General features: G+C 47.9%; 1 protein-coding gene across 1 annotated transcript in view; it reads right to left on the reverse strand.

Moving 5' to 3' along the window:
* Window positions 1-18,925, reverse strand: part of LOC111148626 (intraflagellar transport 43) — an 81,038-nt gene that overhangs the window by 21,595 nt on the left and 40,518 nt on the right. The window contains exons 4-5 of the mRNA XM_022505366.1: window positions 2,000-2,032; window positions 1,299-1,345 (exon numbers count right to left, since the gene is read on the reverse strand). Of these exons, the coding sequence (XP_022361074.1) occupies window positions 1,299-1,345; window positions 2,000-2,032 (80 nt within the window). The remainder of the gene's footprint in view (window positions 1-1,298; window positions 1,346-1,999; window positions 2,033-18,925) is intronic.

An 18,925-nucleotide genomic window follows, 5' to 3' on the forward strand; every position in this document is an offset into this window, starting at 1 on the left:
GCCCAACGCAGGGCTTGATCTCATGACCCTGAGATGGTGACTTGAACGGAAATCAATAGTTGGTCACTTAACTGACTGAGTCACCCAGGCGCCCCTAGATGGACTGCATTCTAAGCTGTGTGTGTATAGGGTCAAACTCCACACGGCTGGGCAAAGAATTACTACCAAGAAGGTGTGAGATGAACCATCCCCGTAGCTTATAAAGGACCGGAAGAGGCTCAGCTCCCCTCAGGCAGAGCGGAGAGTCCTGGCTGAACCACCAGGCAGGGAACCTGAGTATCTTAGTGTTTAGGGTTAACTCTCGATTTGCCCTAATAAAACTTAAAAACAATTCTCAAAATGATCAAGTTGACCAACAAATACATTAACTGCCTATTAAAACAGATATGTGGGTCTTTAAAGAAAGACAAGATGCAGACACTCAACATAGGAACTAACGCTCACAATGACCAGCATCTAATCAAAAACTACTAATCATGTGAAGCAGCAGAAAAAAATAGAACTTGTAACCAGAAGAAAAAATCAGTTGGTAGAAACATAGGAAAGAGAGAGACGGTAGAATTAGCAGAACAGGACTTTATAACAGTGACTATAAAGGCTGCCATCAAGAACGAAGCAAAACGTGATCAAAATAAGGAACTGAATGGAAGACACGGAACTGAACGGAGCTTCTAGAGCTGAAAAATAGAGTTTCTGTAAGAACAAATCTGCTGAGCGGTTTTAACAGCAGATTAGACTTTGTAGAAGAAAAGAGCATTTACACAGCGGTAGAAACTACCCGCAATGCAGCACAAAGTTCAGGGTGAACTGGAAAAAACTGACTTCATCTCTCTGTACTTTAGTTTCCTCAACTGTAGAACCCAGCTCACGGGCCGTTGTGATGATTAAGTGCTTTAACATTTAAAAGCTGGTAGGACAGTACATCAAGTGCCTAGTAGATAATAAACACCTAATAGGTATTAGCTAGTGCTGCTGTTGTCATCTTGGAGGTTGGCCCAGGAAGCCTTGGAAGCACAGGGAAGAAATAACGGAGTAAGAGAGGGAGGGGGGTGGGAAGGGAAGACATTTCAGAGGAGACGCTTCCATTTCAGAGGACACACAAGGCTGGTGGAAAGCCATGGGGGTGAGGTCCTCCAGGCAAAAGCAGTGCTCAGCAAGGCACAGAGATGAGAAGGGATGGGGCCACTGCCTCCCAGGAAGGGTGCAGCCAACAGGGCCTTAGCTGAGGCCCAGGAAAGGCTTTGGGGGCTGTGGAGCCTCTCCGAAAGCCTTTTTGATTTCCTCCCAACACAACTTACCTCCTCCGTCATCTGATCCAACCAAGCTCTGCTGTCTGAGGCGGTGACTGCCCCCAAAAAGAAGGAAAGGAAAGAAAATGAATTTCACATGCAGAAAGAAACCATCCAAATTATTACTGTGTCTGTCGTTTTTCCTAGATGAGGTCTCTGGACCCACTTTCCTCTATCAACTTGGTGAAACCTAATTAGGCAACTGGGTCTGCCAATACGGTTGTACAAGCCGTGCGGTGCACTATTCCATAGAATATGATATGAACACTCCTCTCACCCCTGGGTGGGGGGCAGGCGTGAAATTCAGTGGTCTTGCCTTTATATTCTATCTTCACCTAGAAACCTTCTCCTTTCCTTTCTGTTACAAGTCTTAGGAGAAGGCTAGGTTCAGAAGGCTGGTATTGTTTCTGCCCATCTGAAACGACAGAGAAGAATCCATGGGTCAGCACTCTGATACCTGGACATACGGTTCTAAAAACCCCAGGGTGGGAGAAGGACATGGACATTAATGCCAGGGTCTAGACCTTCAGCTAAGGAAACAGCATTAACTAAACCCTGGATCCAGTGTGCATCACTAAACGCCCAGACGAAAGCCAGATTCGTTCTATTTTCTAATGCTGAGTCCAACAAAGGCTGCATAGATAATGACCACCAAGACTGCACTGCTAGCAAAGGTTACCAAAGGATGCAAAAGAATGCTGGAAACATACTCTTCTATTTCTTCAGAAGCCCTCCTTCCTGACCTGAAAAAAAGAAAAACGAGGTTCATGAGAACCTACTAGTCTCATGCATTGGCGGGGTACACTGGAGAGGGGGGTTTCAAAAGCAAGGGCAAATTAGCATACTCCAAGCGCTTTACTGACCTGGACTTCTTTTTCTAGACCAAGGCCCATAACCAGCATGAGAGAATTACAGACATCGTAATGCCTACTTAATAGCCTTATTTCACTGTAACTCCAACTTAAATCATCGAGTTTAAGCGTAGATTGGGAAGTTCAGAACTCAAATGGATATTGATGATACGGTGCCCTCCTTTCAACAATCAATGGGCCAGTTTATAGAGCACTTTCTTAGGACTGAGGCCTTGGGTCTTCCCTTGGAGCTTTAGTTGTCAGCATGGGCAGCTTCGCAGTAGTAAAAAGAGATGAACTGACCAGGCAGTTCAAGCCATAAGCTCTGGGCCTTTCCAGAGCCTCCACTTGAAGCACCAGAAGACCCCATGAGTGATGCTGAGCAGATAGTGCCCTTCAGATGTTCCATGAGAACAGGAAGCCTAAAGATATACAGACATTTATCTAAGGCTGTGGTTCTCAATCTTCAATGTGCCTAAGAACTATCTGAGAAGCTTGGTAGACATACAGATCACTGGACCTGGCGGAGAGAGTTTTCTGGATCAACTGGTCTAGGGGAAAAGGAGTCCGGGAATACACTTTTTTTTTTTTTTTAAGATTTTATTCATTTATTTGACAGAGAGAAAAAGAGCGAGAGAGGGAACACAAGCAGGGGCAGTGGGAGAGGGAGAAGCAGGATTCCCACCAAGCAGGGAGCCCTATGCAGGGCTCGATCCCAGCACCCCGGGATCATGACCTCAGCCGAAGGCAGACATTTAACAACTGGGCCACCCAGGTGCCCCCGGGAAAATGTATTTTAAACAAATCCCTAGGTAATCCTAATGTAAGGTGGTCGTTACTGACCCTCTGAGAAACACAGATCTAAAGTCTTCTAAATGAGACTGGCCAAACGTTGACAATTATTAAAGTTAGGTGTTGGGTACATGTTGATTACTTTTCTGTATGTCTGAAAATTTCCCCAGTAGATTTTGTTGGTTGGTTGGTTGGTTGGTTTTTTAACGACTTCTTTCAAATCAGAAGTCAGTCACCATGATGAGCATGGGCAGAGGGCGGTGGCAGTGTCAGGAGTCGGGGTGCGCGAGAAGGCATTTAACAGTGCGGGGCCCACTAGCCTCTCCTGAAAGCGACACTGGAACCAACCAGCAATTCCTGCAAAATGCAAACAACGCCTCCCCCTCTCTGAGTATAATCTGAAATTAAGGCCAAGTTTAAAGGAACTAGTGTCCATGAAATTTAGACCACGCCAACTACACTGTTAAGGAAGGAGATGGGGGAGAATTTTGGCCTCCCTTGGGAGGGAGAAGAGAATGGGTAGCTAAAGCTGGACGAACAGGATGAAACAACTCTGAGGGGGTCTCCCAGGCTGCAGTTTTGACTCCTCATAGGACAGTAAAGAGGAGAAGCAAGTCGGGGGAGGAGGACAAGTGGGACAGAGAAGGCAGGAGGGGGCATCACAGGTAACCTGCAACGGGGTGCCCAAGGCATCACCACCGGGGTACTGCTGGATGATACTCGTTTCCAATACTGCTCTAAGTCAAGAAAATCCTAACAGTCACCAAAGCCACCTCTATCTGTGTGGGAGGACAGATGCTCTGCTTCCAGTTCACGTCTGCTCCCCAGGACCACTGCCTCTAATTGTCCCGGTGAAGTTGAACTCTACCAACCCACCATCCAAATGCCTTGGTAACATGTCACCAATGGCAGGAGGGCTCAGATGAATACAGGGTCCAAGAAGAACAAGGTGATTAATGCACCTGCATTTTGTACGTAAGAGACATAGCATCTCTGATCACCCTTAGTAGTTGTTAGCACATCGTTCCTTCCTAAGCAACGGGCCATGGCCAAAGTAGTGGCGATTCCGTCTAAAGGAAACAATGGTAATGCGAATCTTCAGGGGAAGGTTGATTAACTGCCATTTATCCACTCAACATCCAGAGCCGGGATGAGTTTCACATTCAGCATAATTGCTGCGGAGCTCACGTTCTACTCTCTCTTGCTCCAGGAGGAGCCCAAAGACGCTCCCAAATTTCATCTCACCCCACGACAAGGAGCAAGATCAAAATGGAGCCCTTAAGGTCAGAGGGCGGGGATGCTCTCAGGCAGCCTGCTCTCCCATTCTCCCCCATTTTCTCGCACTCTCTCTGCCAGAAACAGCAGATTCTGGGCAAGCCTTCTGCTTGGGAGATGGACAGACAGTCCAGTGGGAACTCGGGCAAGGCCCTGGAGAAATGGCCACGGAAGGCCCTGCCTTTGACAAAACTGAGCGTTTTCTGGCCTTATCTAGTAAGCCTGCCCATTTGTTGCGACCACACTGTCATTTATTTTTGTTTTGGTTTTAACACGAATCTGTTGCCCAAATTGGGAGATGCTCTACAAAAATCCAGACTTCTGGATTCTTCAAACACAAAGCCTGCAAACTGGACCTGCATTCCCACATGGAAAATTCTGGGGAAGTGGAGCGTGGCTGTGATGAGCCTGAGCTCCCAGCCCTGCCCGACACTGGGGGGTGCGTAGAAGCCCCTTATCCTTCACTCTGCACTGCTGGCTCTCTTACAGTGGAAGTTAAGAGGCAAGTGAATTATTTCGTGTAGCTTTATGGTGACCAAAAGCAAGAGAAGCGAAAGGAAGGCTAAGTGGGAAGCATGTTCAGGAGAACTGGCAGAGTGTGTGTCTTTAGAGGAATGTGAACGTCTGTGTGGCCACCTCAGTAACGTAACTGAAGGTGTTATTCTGAAATAAAATCCTGCTTCACAGACATACTGGACCTGCCTGGTCCCCAAAAGTACCTCAGGTCTCCCAAGGACATAGAATCGAGCATAGCGATTTTCAAACTATAGGTCATGCCCCATGGTGAGTCATGGAATCAATTTAGTGGATCGCCTCCAGCCTTTCTTATCTTTTCCTTTAATTATTTATCTTGACAGAGAGAGTGAGGGGGAGGGGCAGAGGGTGACGTTGAGAGAGAAGCTCAAGCAGGCGCCTCACTGAGTGGGGAGCCCAACATGGGGCTCAATCCCATGACCCTGAGACTACAACCTGAGCCAAAATCACGAGTCGGATGCTTAACCCTGACTGAGCCACCCAGGTGCCACTCTTTTTGTTTTTTAGAAGCATAAAGTAGAATAGGAAAGAGAATGTCCTGCAAATAGTAAGGGTAAGTACTACACAAACTCTTTCCCCCAGTTTTAAATACAGACATAGAGTATATTTTTAAATTGTTGGTGACAGGTTAAAAACAAAACGAAAACAAAATACAGCGGTCTATCAGAGCTCAAGAGGATGGGTAACTAAAGAAGGATCTGGACTGAAGTCCTGCCTCCCACAGACTGGGTAAGTGAAGTAGAAAACTGTGGGTTCTGGCTCATCTTTTCCTCACATTTCTGAGGAAACCGTGTGACCTGGTCCAGGCCCAGGGCAGGCTGTCTACAGGGCTGCGGTCAGCTCTGCCCTGGGCTTCTGGTCTCTTACTACACCCCCTGGCCACGTGCCTTCATCCTCAGAAGTGGATCCTTGTGGGGGGGGAGGCTGGGAACCTGACAACCATAACATGGGGGACACCATCTTAGGCAGCTGGATCATTCTTCAGGTTTCTTCCCCTTCCTGTCTGCCAACTGCCACGTGCTCAGCCCCACTGTAGAAAAGAGGCAACGCTGGTTTCAGAGACACTATGTGACAGAAAGGGCCATGGGCCACGGCCATGTGTGCTTCATCCAAATCACCCAGCTGGTGAGTACCGAGGCTGCAGCCAGAAGCCCCATCTCACGACTTCCACCCGGGATTCCAAACACACTGCCCCAAGCCTTTTCAAAAGGAGTTACCCGCGACTTTCAGATGTCCCCAGGGCACCCAGACATCTGTTTGGATTTACTGGGCAGAAGGCCCATTCCTGACTTGCCACACTTATAGAAGGCAATAGAACGTACAGAGAACTGAAAGCTACAGAGAATCCTTTAAACCAATAGTTCTTAACCAGTGGTGTGCAAGAGAATCACTGAGGGTTTTTTGTTTTTGTTTTTGTTTTTGTTTTTCAGTGTCTCTGGGCTACGCCTCACCCCAGGCCCTCTGAGGCAGTAGTCTCTAGAAATGGGACCCAGTCACACATGAGAATCAATGGCCTACACCTCACCGCAGATAGTAAGCTGAACTACGGGTACTAGGCAGCAAAATGGAAACCTTCCGAGATGCCCCCTTCCTTCTAACCAAAGTGTTAATGAACTCTCACTTGACCTAAAGGTTGAGGAGAGGGAAGAAAAGGCTTCACAGACTGCAGCCTCCATTCCTGAGTAATCCTGAGTCGGCTTCCCCGAAATCCAGACAAGATTCCACGCTGTTCCTAACCAAAGCAGGTGCTCTTCAGGCTGGCAGGCCCAGGAGCAGTGTAGATCCGATTAGAGATGCTTGTTCAATATTCAAAATGTAAAACATAGAGGTTGCTGAACCAGCACTTGGAAAAGTTAATTAAATGCCAGGTTTCTTTTTAAGAGCTACTCCATCACTTGCTGATTGCTTTGGCCATTTTGCAGAATGAAGCTTTAGCTCTGGACAGTGACAGGAGTGTTCCCCTTCACCTCCCACCTTGTGGGGCTAGGGTAACAGGGGTAAGGACACGTGGGCTTCCTGCTTGGGAACCAGTGACACATGGGTGGGTGACTTGGCACGGGCGTTGTCTCGCTATCCCTACCTTTGTGGAAAGCCTTGTTCAGCCCAACCCTCAACCGGTCACTCCTGGTTTTCACCCTGCTTCTCTCTGACCCATGCTAGGTTTTCTCCCCTTGGCTTCCCATAGCCACCTTCGCTCCTCAGGGGGAGGGCCATTCCCAGGTCCTGCCCCACAAGCCTGTCGCAGGAAGGCTGATGACTGAGGCCATCCACAGTTAACAATTATTGAGGTTGGTGGGTACCTAGCGCTGTTATTATATGATTTTCTTTACATACATTACTTTTACATACTATGTATGTATATATTTTTTAAGATTTTATTTATTTATTTGACAGAGAGAGTGAGAGGGCACAAGCAGGCAGAGCAGCAGAGGGAGAGGCAGGCTCCCCACTGAGCAGGGAGCCTGATGTGGGGTTCAATCCCAAGACCCTGGGATCATGACCTGAGCCGAAGGCAGAGGCTTAAGCAACTGAGTCACCCAGGTGCCCCATATATAATGCTATATATATTTTATTGATATATACCATTGTACATTATTTTACTTCATTATCACATTATCTTTTCTGATTTGCTCCATTTTACAAACGAGGAGACAGGCTCAGAGAAGTAGAGAGGTTGCCTAAGGTCACCCAGCAAGAAAGCCATAGGGACTGAATACAAACTCCAGGCCATCTGCCATCAACGCCCAGCTCTCAATCCCTACATCCCAAAAGCACGCAGGTAGCTCTACATGATGGGAGATGCTCATTCCATAGCCTCTGCTTCAAACCCAATTACTATTTTCCATGACGAGGATGCCCTTTCCACTACAGTAGTACTGTACTTTGTCAGGCCTGAAAAATCATTAGTGTTCGTTTAATTGTTCTGTGGCATTTATTATATGTTTTATTTACAACACAACCGCTCGCATGTGGCAAAAGAGATGGCATGTAGCGAAGTCACCTCTTCCTCCACACACTCCTTTTCTAAGTTCTTCTGCTCAAACACAACTCTCTTCTCTTGGCTTTCAGAGACCACACTGCCATTCGATGGGCGTGAGTTGGTCAGCCGGGGACCAGCGTGGTGGCACAGGTACGTCCTGTGATCGCAGCCTTGCGGGAACACGACTGAATCCTGGATTCTCAGGGTCATTCTGGCACTCCGTGGGGGAAGAAATGCTGTGACGTGCAGACCCTTCCACCCAAGAAGTCTGTCTCCTGTGTCCTCCCCGCCGGATCAGACACAAGGCCTCAGCTGCCGCTTCCACGGGTTACGAGCTGAAGGGTGAAAGGCAGCTCTAATGTAGACATCATCTCAGTTAAAATGTTTCTCTCAAGTTTAATGGAATACTGCAGAGATCTAAATGGAGATAAAGTACCACGGCTCAGGGAACAGCCCGGATGCTATCTTTATGCAGCATGACAATGTTCGGTGGTTAATTAGACACCGTTAACCTATTTTAGCAGGGGACATAACTGGGATAAATGGGGGGAAGTGTCCTTGAAATCTCTTAATATCCACAGCACATATTGGACCCTAGACTCACCTTCTTGCTGCAAGACAGAACAGGCTTAAAATAGACCAAAGGGCCAGGCATCTAGCGGCCTGACTGTCCCAGGGGAAGGCCCTCTGCTCGCCCAGCCCCCACAGGCCACGGCCTCTGATCCGGATATGAAGGGTCTGGACACATGGTTGAAGTGCAACTTATTACCTGGGAGAAAAAAGCTGGAGCCACGATATGTGGCTCACAGGGATCCTATGACAAAAGGAGGAAACTCAGCAGCCAGGGGGCCAAAGTCAGAAGCACTCGGCAAGGGAAAGAGCAAGAATGAGCTACCAGTCAAACAGGAGCCAAAGCTACCTGACGTTGCCAAAATATATCACTCCTCTGGAGGAAAAGAAGTCAAAATACCACTTTCTTTTGAGGTTTTTCTGCCAGCATAATTTTTAAATGTCCAGTAAAAATCTCCCAAGTGCCTCCGAACCTCACTTGAGGTAAATTTTACCGAGGCATGAGAAAAAGGAGGTAATGTGTCCCAGATCGTGTAACAGCTCACTAGCACATCAAACACCCAGGCTCTATTTTATACATTGTGTGACCCACAAAAAGAGCCTTCATGTGAAAATCCAAATCTGAGCAAAGGAGATGTTGCCACTGTAATCTCAGCTACCAGGTCTAGACAGTAGCAGGCCATGGACTGGGTCATCTGCTCTAAGATGTCCTCACACCTCTCATACCAACTAAAAGTCAGATATCTGCCATGGAATTTTGCTTGGCAAGTTGCAGCTCCCACTGTTCTCCCCTCGCCTTGGCTCTTAGTTCTTCCATGCATGGGTTCAGAGTTCAGTACGTGTTTTCTTCCTCCTTTTAAAGACGAGTAGGAACTCCTCAGCACTCAAGTGTTGGCATTTGTGCTTTTAGGTCATATTAGATCGTATTTAGCTTCTGCTGGTATCATCAACAAGGTGCCCAGCAGAAAGATGAAAACCAAAGGCCAGGTAGACTACTAAGCCTGGGTGGGTTGAAGGTATAGCGATTTTGTAAGGCAATTCCTGGGTGAAGTTTGCCCCCTGCTGGTCAGATTCAAAATACCAACTCTGTTCTGATCCAAATTCTAAAGGCGCATTTATTTATATCAGGATGAAAAAAAGGTTGAAAGTTTTAATAGCTAAAAACAATTAGGGGCACACATGAAATGTATGTATATGTCTGCTATCAAAAAAAAGTGGAAGAGTTGAGAACTCTAGATCTTTGCTGTCTCAAATGAACATTATTTTATTCAGACACTTTATTGGGTAACTGATTATTTGGCATTACTAAGAGGTGTTGAGATTTGGGGATCTTTCACCCAGGATTTTACAGACTGATTGGAGAAAAGAACATTCTAGAAATAGCAGTAGTACTTCCAGAAGACACATATGGCAGTGCCTGAAAGACTACTACTGCTACCTTCCCTGTGCATCTTTTACCTGAGAAAAGAGAGGCCAGGAAGCAATCTAACCAGAGCCCCAAGGCTAGCAGACAGAGTTGGAGCTAGAGACCAAGGTTCCCACTCCTCATCTATTGCTGGTCCCAGCTTCCCAGGACAAGCAATGGAGATGGAAGCAACATGTCATGGTAGCGCAAAAGAGGGAACTAGCCATGCTGGCTGCAACCCTTGGGGCAGACTTTCTAGAAGCCTGGAAGATAAGCAGGCTTGGAGAGGCAGAAAAGGCTCTAGCAAGACTCTTCCTGCTGGAGGAAACAACCTGAGTAGAGGTAGGAGGCAGAAAGGGCCAGGGGTGTTTGGAAGGCAACAGGGGACCTGGTGTGGCTGAAATGCAGACGAGGTGCTGTCACGCGTTGGTATCAGCGCTATAAATATACACACTGACATTGGTCAGGGATCAGGAGAGAACCATGGGACTGGAAACAAATTTTCACAGGGTTCCCTTTTTTTCCTTCAAATTAAGTCCACAACTGAAAGAGAGGTGGCAGCGAACACTGTGCCACTCATTGGGCATCAAAGGAGCAGGAAGGGGTGAGTGGCAGAGGCTCTGTCAGCCCTCCTGCTGGGGGAGAGTCTGGGGAGGAAACACAGGGGGGAAGCCGCACTCCAGGGCAGTGTTTCCCCGACCGGCTGTCATTTTCAATGCTACCTTCAAGAATTTTGCTACAGCTGCGCAATTTCTGCACCTCCTCCATGTTTTACTTTTACTTCAATACATTTATTTAAAGGAAAACTTTAGCTCCTCAATGGAAAGCTAGCATTACCAGCCATATAGAAGGTAAACTGTGAAAAACGAGCGTTTTTTAGAATCACAGAACTTACTTTATCAGGCCGGTGGAAAAGACAGGAACTGTGAGGCTCAGCACCTAACTATGGAAGTGTGGCCATGAGGACGGAGTGTGAAACAAGAGGAAATCATGGGTCCCTGAGTCAGGGACAAACGTTTATCAGTGTTTCTGGAGACCCGGATTTCAGTCCATTTTTAATCACTGAAGAGAAGTTTCTGTTCTGTAATGGAGAGACCTATAAAGATTTCCTTCCAATCCCTTACCCACAGTTTTCTCTGCCTCTCCTCTACATCCTGTGGCCCCCCAAAGGCCCTTGAATATATTCACACCCAGCCAGGTGATGGGGCCCTCAAAGAGAAGGTGACACATGCCATTTCAGGTGACGCTGTTCCGGCTAGCTGTTGGAGGCCTCCTCGAAGGCTCTGGACCCACCCCGGTGACTCCCTGCTATAGACGAGCCTGCACAAGGCCAAGGATGCCCTGGTACTTCTAAACCCGGCCTCTCCTACGAGGACCACAGTGAAGCCAGGGGGCCCGGTACAGCCACCTGTGACCAGCTGTAGTGAGAGAAACACGGGTCAAAAAGTAAAACCCCTGGCAGCCTCAGAGACCAGAGAAAACCTAGATTCCGTGAGGGGGTTGTCCTCCGGGTGTATATTCAGACCGACAGATGCCCGAGTGGCTGTTTCTGTACTAAAATTGCTCTTGGTTACTTCTCAGTAAAGAACTAAAAAGAAAAGGGAAGAAGTGTGAGGTAAGGAATGACGTACACACAGGCACTTTATTTCTGAGAGACTGAATCCATCAGAGGGAGGACAAGGAGATCATTTCTGTCAGGGGAATCCCTAGTCACCTCCTCCTGGCATTTGGCTGCCCAAGTTACAAACCAGCGAGTCCCCCACAGCAGGCTGGCCGGCCCAGGATACATAACTTTGTCCTCTGAAAGTTTGTCTATTCAGTAAGATTGTTTCATGCATCAACACTGCATTTCTGGAAGGGTCCCAGAGGACTGCTGGGAAGATAATTTCTTGCTAACAGGCTTGCTATTGCACAAACAGCATAGCGCATGGCCTTTCCGTGAACTTGATAAACGCGTGCATGTGAGGTTTGTGGATGGGCATGGGCCGTAGAACAAGAGGCACGTTCTATTACACTAATTAGCTGTATGACCTTGGGAAGCAGGCCAAGGTGACATTTTCTAACTCTCAGATTTTATACCTGAGTCCCTGAAGCACCCCAGGCCTCACTCATTTCTCCCTCTCTAAACTGAAGGGGCCCTGCACTCCATGACTTCCCAGGTCTCTCCCCAGCTCTCTGAATGACACTGACCCTGCCCCATCGTTCCTCATTTATACCATTCCCTAGTCTCACCACGTCCCCCCAGTAGACCCTTCCCTGGAACTGGCTTTTCTGGCCCCAAAATCTCAACTATTGGGATGTGCTGGTTTGGAGATCCCAAAGTTAACATGGCAAGGAAAAACAAAAAAGGAAGGGAGGAAGGGCAAAAGGAGGAATGAAACCCTCTTTTCTTTATTCAATCCTTTTAAAAAGTATTTATTTATCTGAAAGAGAGAAAGAGAATGAGTAGGGGGAGAGCAGAGGGAGAGAGGGAATCTCAAGCAGACTCAGCAGTAAGCGCGGAGCCTGTGGTGGGGCTCAGTCTCAGAACCTTAGATTATGACCCAGGCCAAAACCAAGAATCGGCCACTTGAAGGACTGAGCCACCCAGGTGCCCCTGTTCAATCATTTTTAGAGACGATAAACATGAACTCCCTTCCTACATCAGAAATGTAGCACATTTTCCATCTTGGTCCTCCCCTCTCGTTCCTTAGGGGTTGTCAAAACCAGCCACTACCTTCCCAATTGCACAGGGAAATTTACTTTCCCTTCACCCTCCTCTCCTGTAGAGTTAACCCAGTCTTAACATTCCTGGTGTTTTCTTCCTGCTTACTAGGACTCCTCTCTACTTTCCCTCTCTCTGAGCAGCTGGAAAGAGGATGTCTGCCTGGCCGCGCAGAGCCCGCCAAACCTCCAAATCAAGCTCCCCAGAAAGCAACCCTTTGTCCTCTGGGTCCCAGAGGACTCAGAGCCCCGGGCTCAACCACTTGGGATCCGGCCAGCCTATGTGTGGGTGCTAAGCTCTGATCTTGGGCCCTGATAGGGCTTAAAGCCAGCGGCCGAGTGGGGCTCTGGAGTCAGAGGGTTCAAAGCAGAGTTCACCATTCACTAGCCGCGTGCTCTCAGGCAAGCCACGAAAAACTACAAATCGGTGGTACCACCACATTCTGCTTCACAGCGTGGTTCAAAGATTCCAATGAGCTAATTCATGCAAAGCATTTAGCACAGTACATGGCACACAGGAGGTGCTCAGGGAACAGTGGCTGCTGCCAACATTATTATTATTACTATGTTATTATTCTCACCCCAGTCTCTACTCCCTATGCTGCTGATCACTGCCCAGGCTGGACACACTTGTCTTTTTCCTCCTCAGTCCTGCAACTGAACCCCAGCTCTGAGGTGGGTGCTGGCTAGGTCCGCCCAGCTGAGTTGCTTCATACTTTTTGCTTCTAGAGCCCTTGTTCCCCACCCCTGCTTCCCACATTCCTGCTGCCCCTTACTGAACTTGCCTGGAGCCCTCAGTAGACATGCCCAGCAGCCTGCCCTCACTGCCTGGCCTGGATGGTTCCTCCCATCCTCACAGGAGAAACACTCTGCCTGACTCCCAGGGCCTCTCCACCAGCTGGACCCTGCTTCCTACAACAATATTAACTTCGCCTTCAGCATTAACCTCTGGGTTTTTCAGCGGACACCCCTCTCCTGTTTCCCATCTCCCGCTTTATTTTCTCTGCATTTTGGTTCCCTTCTTTCATTTCGGCCAATTCCATTTATCTCTGTCTAAAGGGCAACTTGTTCTGGCTTTCAAATCCTTTTGAAAGCATTCCCCACTGCTGGGAAGCTTCTAGAATTCAGTGAAATTATTTTTAGGCTCCTTAGCACACCTGAACCTCTATATCACACAACACAGTCTTTATGATAGGACGGTCTCACACAATGACTTCTACAGCTCTTCCACAGATGGGGCTGGCTGCAGAAAAAAACTTGGTACCCACCCCAAAGTCCTTTCTCCTTCTTCTGGATTCAAACCCTAATTTTGTTTGGGTTGGCAACGAGCCCAACTGAAAATAATCAATTCCACAGCCTCTTTCACATTGAGGGGTAGGCATACACCATATTTCTGACCAATGAGAAAGACAGGGCAGTCCCAGGAAAATATATCCCCCCAATTCTGTCTCCTCCAAAAGACAAATTCCTGCTAAGAAACAGCCCTATGCCTTCACCTCCATGTCATTCTCCCTTCTTCTTAGCTGGAAAACAGAGGTGAGGCCTGGAGGTACAGCAGCCATCATATAACCATGAGGCATGAACATGAGGATGAAGGCCCAAATGTGAAGGATGGTGAGCAGGAGGATGGAAAGTGTTCCATCCCTGTCATCACCATGGAGCTGCCACACCGGCCTTAGACTGTGGAACCTGGACCTCTTGTTTCCTGAGACAAATCTCTTTCTCTTTAAGCCTCTGTTAGTGGGGTTCCCTGTTGCTTGCAGATACAAATGCAACCTCAACTAATACAGCACATCCAGTGGCCAAATGAGAGGTCATCCTAATTGAGAAGGAACACAGATCCCATGTGAAAACAAATCTCAAACAATTATATCTAGTTAAGCATATGGTCTCCTAAGAGAAAGCGAGCATTTCAATCAGAACAGGAACAGTGCAATCTCGGGATAGGAATGAGCCACATCACCAAAATCTGCTGGGGAAAAAAGGCATTAGGGAGAAAAAAATGAGCAGACTCTCTCCACAAATTTGTCTAGTCTAAAAAGAGAAAGCTCTGCTATCAAGAATGGAGAGGAGACCAACTTTAAGATGATTCCACATGAGGAGAAATGGGTCTTTTTATTCCAGCAAATAGCCCAAACCATGAAACATCAAAAAGGCATTCGGAGGTGCCTGGGTGGCTCAGTCGGTTAAGCATCTGCTTTTGGCTCAGGTCATGATCTCAGGATCCTGGGATCGAGTCCTGCCTCAGGCTCTTCGCTTAGCGGGGAGGCTGGTCTCCCTCTCCCTTGGTGCTCTCCTTCTCTCTCTCTCTCTCAAATAAATAAAATCTTTTTTTTTAAAAAAAGGGCATTCAGAAGAGGTGTTATAATGTGTCCCTCACACCACTGGTCACATACCTGTCAACACTTCAGTGGCTCCCTGTTCTCTAAATAATTAACTGTGTGCCCAGACTTCAAGGTCCTGCACTCAAGCCCGTTTCTAACCTCACCTATTTCCATCCCCTTCTCTAGGCAAACCCTGGGCTTTAGTCACACAGGCCTGTTCATTCCAAATTCACTGTGGCACATTCAGGCTGCACACCCAGCCTCTGTGCCTGGAAGGACTTCTCTGCCTCAGTGTCCGTCAGCTGCTTCATTTCAAGGCAGTGATTTCGAAACTAAAATGTTTCAAGTAACCGTCTAGAAAGCAGCTTTCAGAAGTTCAAACATCCCTTCTGAGTTCTGGAGGGCCTGTGAGACCACTCTGCTTTAATGCTGAAGAGACAGAGCACGAGGGTGTTGAGCTAGCAGACCTATACTGGCCCTCTCCTCCTCTCTCTCCCCGTTCAGTGTCCTCTGAGAAGAAATCTGGCATGCCCCAAGGCTTAAGCATTTGGGATTTCCCAGGATCAAATCCAGTGCTGAAAAGGGAACTCGGAGATCACCCAGTTCGGACCCCTCAGGGAGCCTCCACCCCAGGAGTCCACACGACTTGCCCTGAGGTGACACGGTGTGTGTGTGTTTGGCAGAAGGGGACTAGAACACAGGCAGACATCCCAACTCCTAATAGGTGCTTGGGGAAAGGGTTAGTGGCCCTAAGAAAGGAGGGCGGCCAGAAAGGAGCTCAGGAAATGGCCTGTCTTTCACATGTACTCGGGGCACCCTGCTACGGGCTGATCTGGATTACTCTGCCCTCAGCCTCAAAAAGGAGTCGGAGGCCCGAAACCAGAGGTGGGGCTGCCGAGGCATAGGTAACTAGAACCGGTTCTCGAGCACCTGCCTGGGAATGGATCCACTTCTTGGAGGGCACCGCAGGGTTAGAAGGAATGATCGTTTCCAATGCCTAATTGAACTTAATGATGAGCCTAATTAGGCCTTTCAGTGGCAGGACTGGCCCGGCCTTAGCTTGGGCCCCTAAGTGCAGGCTGCATCCTTTGCACTCACCTTCCTGGGGCCCGGTGGCTGGCTGGAGCACAGCTCTGCACACACGTAGGCCAGAGGAGGTGAAGGTCAAGTGCTCACGCCCTGTTACTCTTCCCACAGGCCGACCAAGCTGGATGCTGGAACCACATGCAAACAGTCCTCACGGAACCTCTGCCGAGGGCCTACTGAGTGCAAAGGTACTAGACCAGGAGCCAAGGGCGCAAAAACGGAAGGCAGCAAGACACAGAGAATTAAGAGAGTGACCCCGCAGCCAGGTGCGCCTAGGCTCAACCCCTAACTGGCTCCTTACCAGCTATGGGACTTGGGGCAAGTTATTTAACCTTCCAGAACTTCTACTTCCTCATCTGTAAGCTAGGGCAATAAGAGTACCTAGCTCACCAGGTTGTTTTAAGGATAAAGTAAGACAACTGTGCTTAGCTGTGCCCAGCACAAAAGCCACAATAAATGACATGCCCAGCACAAAAGCCACAATAAATGGCATAAAAACTAGAAATAACTGGGGCACCTGGGTGGCTCAGTCAGTTAAGCGACTGCCTTCAGGTCAGGTCATGATCTTGGGGTCCTGGGATCGAGCCCCACACCGGGCTCTCTGCTCAGTGAGGAGTCTGCTTCTCCCTCTCCCCCCTGCTCATGCTCGCTTTCTCTCTCTCTCTCTAATAAATAAATAAAATCTTTAAAACAATTAAAAATAACCTCAATGCCCACCAAGACAGTGAGGAGCACGTCTCCACCATGGCACGGCGATGCTGCAGTTAGAAGCATGGGAAGAGCTCCAGATGTACCGCTAAATGAAAAATGAAAAAAAGGAGAACACCCTTAATATGAACCTATTTATGTAAAATAGATAGATAGATAGATAGATAGATAGATAGATTTCAGTAAGCATACCTATTGTGTAAAATTATATATTGAATATCTATTGTTGATAAAAGCTGACCGAAAAACTGTTACCAGTAGTTACTTCTAGAGCGCTGACCAGCCTTGGACAACATGGTGGTTTCAGGCAAATTTAGCTTTATCTGTCTTGTTTGAGTTTTTACATCATTAAAGTGCTCTTGGCTTCCTTGCACAACTAAAAAAGGCTTTTAAAAAGTATACTCCCACTGAGCTCCCCAGCCATGGAGGGATTCAAGCAGGCCATGGAGGAGGGATTCAAGCAGACCCTGGACCAGCACTGCTAGAGACTAGAGACTAGAGGCTGCTAGAGGCTAGAGACTAGACTCTGACAGGAGATGAGAAGAAACTGGTTCTAACCTTCTGGTTTCAAAACCTCTGCACTGTGCGATGATCCAGAGAGAGAGATGGGAATATTCCACACCACGCGGTGTTTTTTGGCTGTTACCTAAGGGATATTTCCGCGGGCCTATCATTTCTTCCCTGACCCTCCGAGACCCTCTTACTTTGCGATCCTACCCCTGGCTCCACAGAATGAGCAACTCTGGCCACAGAAGACTTTGCACTTCTGCAGAATGAGAAACTACAAAGGGCCACAAGTCAAAGCCTTCATAGGACACGCTGAGAACTCACTCCAGAACCACTCCCGGTTTTCAGTTACAAACATCAAACACAAGCGGCGCCTCCATCGGTTGAGCCTCTGACTGTTGGTTTCAACTCAAGTCATGATCTTAGGGTCGTGGGACTGAGCTGTGCACTTGGCGGGGAGTCTGCTCGAGATTTTTCCCCTTCTTCTTCCTCCCCCTCTGCTCTTCCCCTCCCACTCTCTCTCTCAAATCAATCTAAAAAAAAAAAAAAAAAAGAAAGAAAGAAAGAAAGAAAGAAATTCAAGAGTAGCTTAACTTGTTAAGAAAAGCTCAAGGCCTGAAAGGAAGTTGAGAGCAGGCTCAGGGGGGAAGTGGGGATCAGGGCCTGGACATTGGAGTCTTCCGGCGGGCCTCCCCCCAGGCCTCCACACAGGTCGCCCCACAGGCAACTGGGAAGCAGTTCTGCTGACCTAGGCCCTTAGAAACACAGCCACTGGATGCCATGTGGCCTCGGGGACCTCAACGGTCCCTTCCCTGGTATACAGGTGTAAACAACAAGTTCACTTCAAGTCACAACACGCGCTCCTCCCCTCCTCCTTGGGCCTCAGGTACTCACCTCTGCGCCAGAGAGGGGACTGACAAGGGCCACTTGTCAGGGAGACGGCTCCACTCTTCAGAGTGGGAAGTGAAGTGTCCAAATGCTACTCCACATGGGGGCTTACGGGAACAGACTGCCATCGCCTTCCACTGGGAGGCACTTGACAGAATTGCAAGATTCCAATTATTTCATATTTAGTCATTTGCATAAGTAAATTGGTTTTGTGACACTAGACAAGCCATCCAGGGCTCTAACCTGCACTGACTATAACACAGAACATCTCTCTGGCTCTTAACTAAACAGCACTGTGTCAGTCTAAGTGGGAGTGCATGAAAATGTCCTCCACAGAACCTCAAAGAGAAAAAGCTTCATGCATGCTTCTTATCTTTTCCTTAGCCTAAGGGGTGTATATGTACCTTACCTGAAGCTTTTATGATACTTTCCACCGGATCACGTTATATTCAGTACATAAATAAACATGGGAAGTCTGCTTTCCCAATCTGGGAAAATACTACATCTATGGTGAGCTTATGATTACTTTCATTGAGATGGGAAAGTTTGGAGTACTACATAGCCCTTAAAAATGATACAGTTCTACTCTGTCTTGCAATTCAGAAAGACCACCAAGAAATACTGTTGTATGGGGGCACGTGGGAGGCTCAGCTGGTTAAGCATTTGCCTTCAGTTCAGGTCATGATCTCGGGGTACTGGGACTGAGTCCCGCATCAGGCTCTTTGCTATGCAGGGAGTCTGCTTCTCCCTCTCCCCCTGCCGCGCTCTCTCCCTCATGCTCTCTCTCTCTCTCTCAAATAAATAAATAAAATCTTAAAAAAAAAAAAGAAATAATAGGTATGTTACCATTTATGCAAGGGGATAAAAGACTATATGAACCTGTACTTCTTATAAATGCACGGAGTCTCTTTGGAAGGATACTAGTGAACAGTGGTTGCCTCTGGGAAGGGAAACAGAGTCCCTGGGGGGAGCAGGGAGGGAGAAGTTTAGCTTCCTATCATCCCTCCTCACCC

Source organism: Enhydra lutris, unplaced genomic scaffold (genome assembly GCF_002288905.1).
Source record: "Enhydra lutris kenyoni isolate GAN:26980312 unplaced genomic scaffold, ASM228890v2 scaffoldscaffold20, whole genome shotgun sequence".
In the NCBI taxonomy this organism is placed as follows: domain Eukaryota; kingdom Metazoa; phylum Chordata; class Mammalia; order Carnivora; family Mustelidae; genus Enhydra; species Enhydra lutris.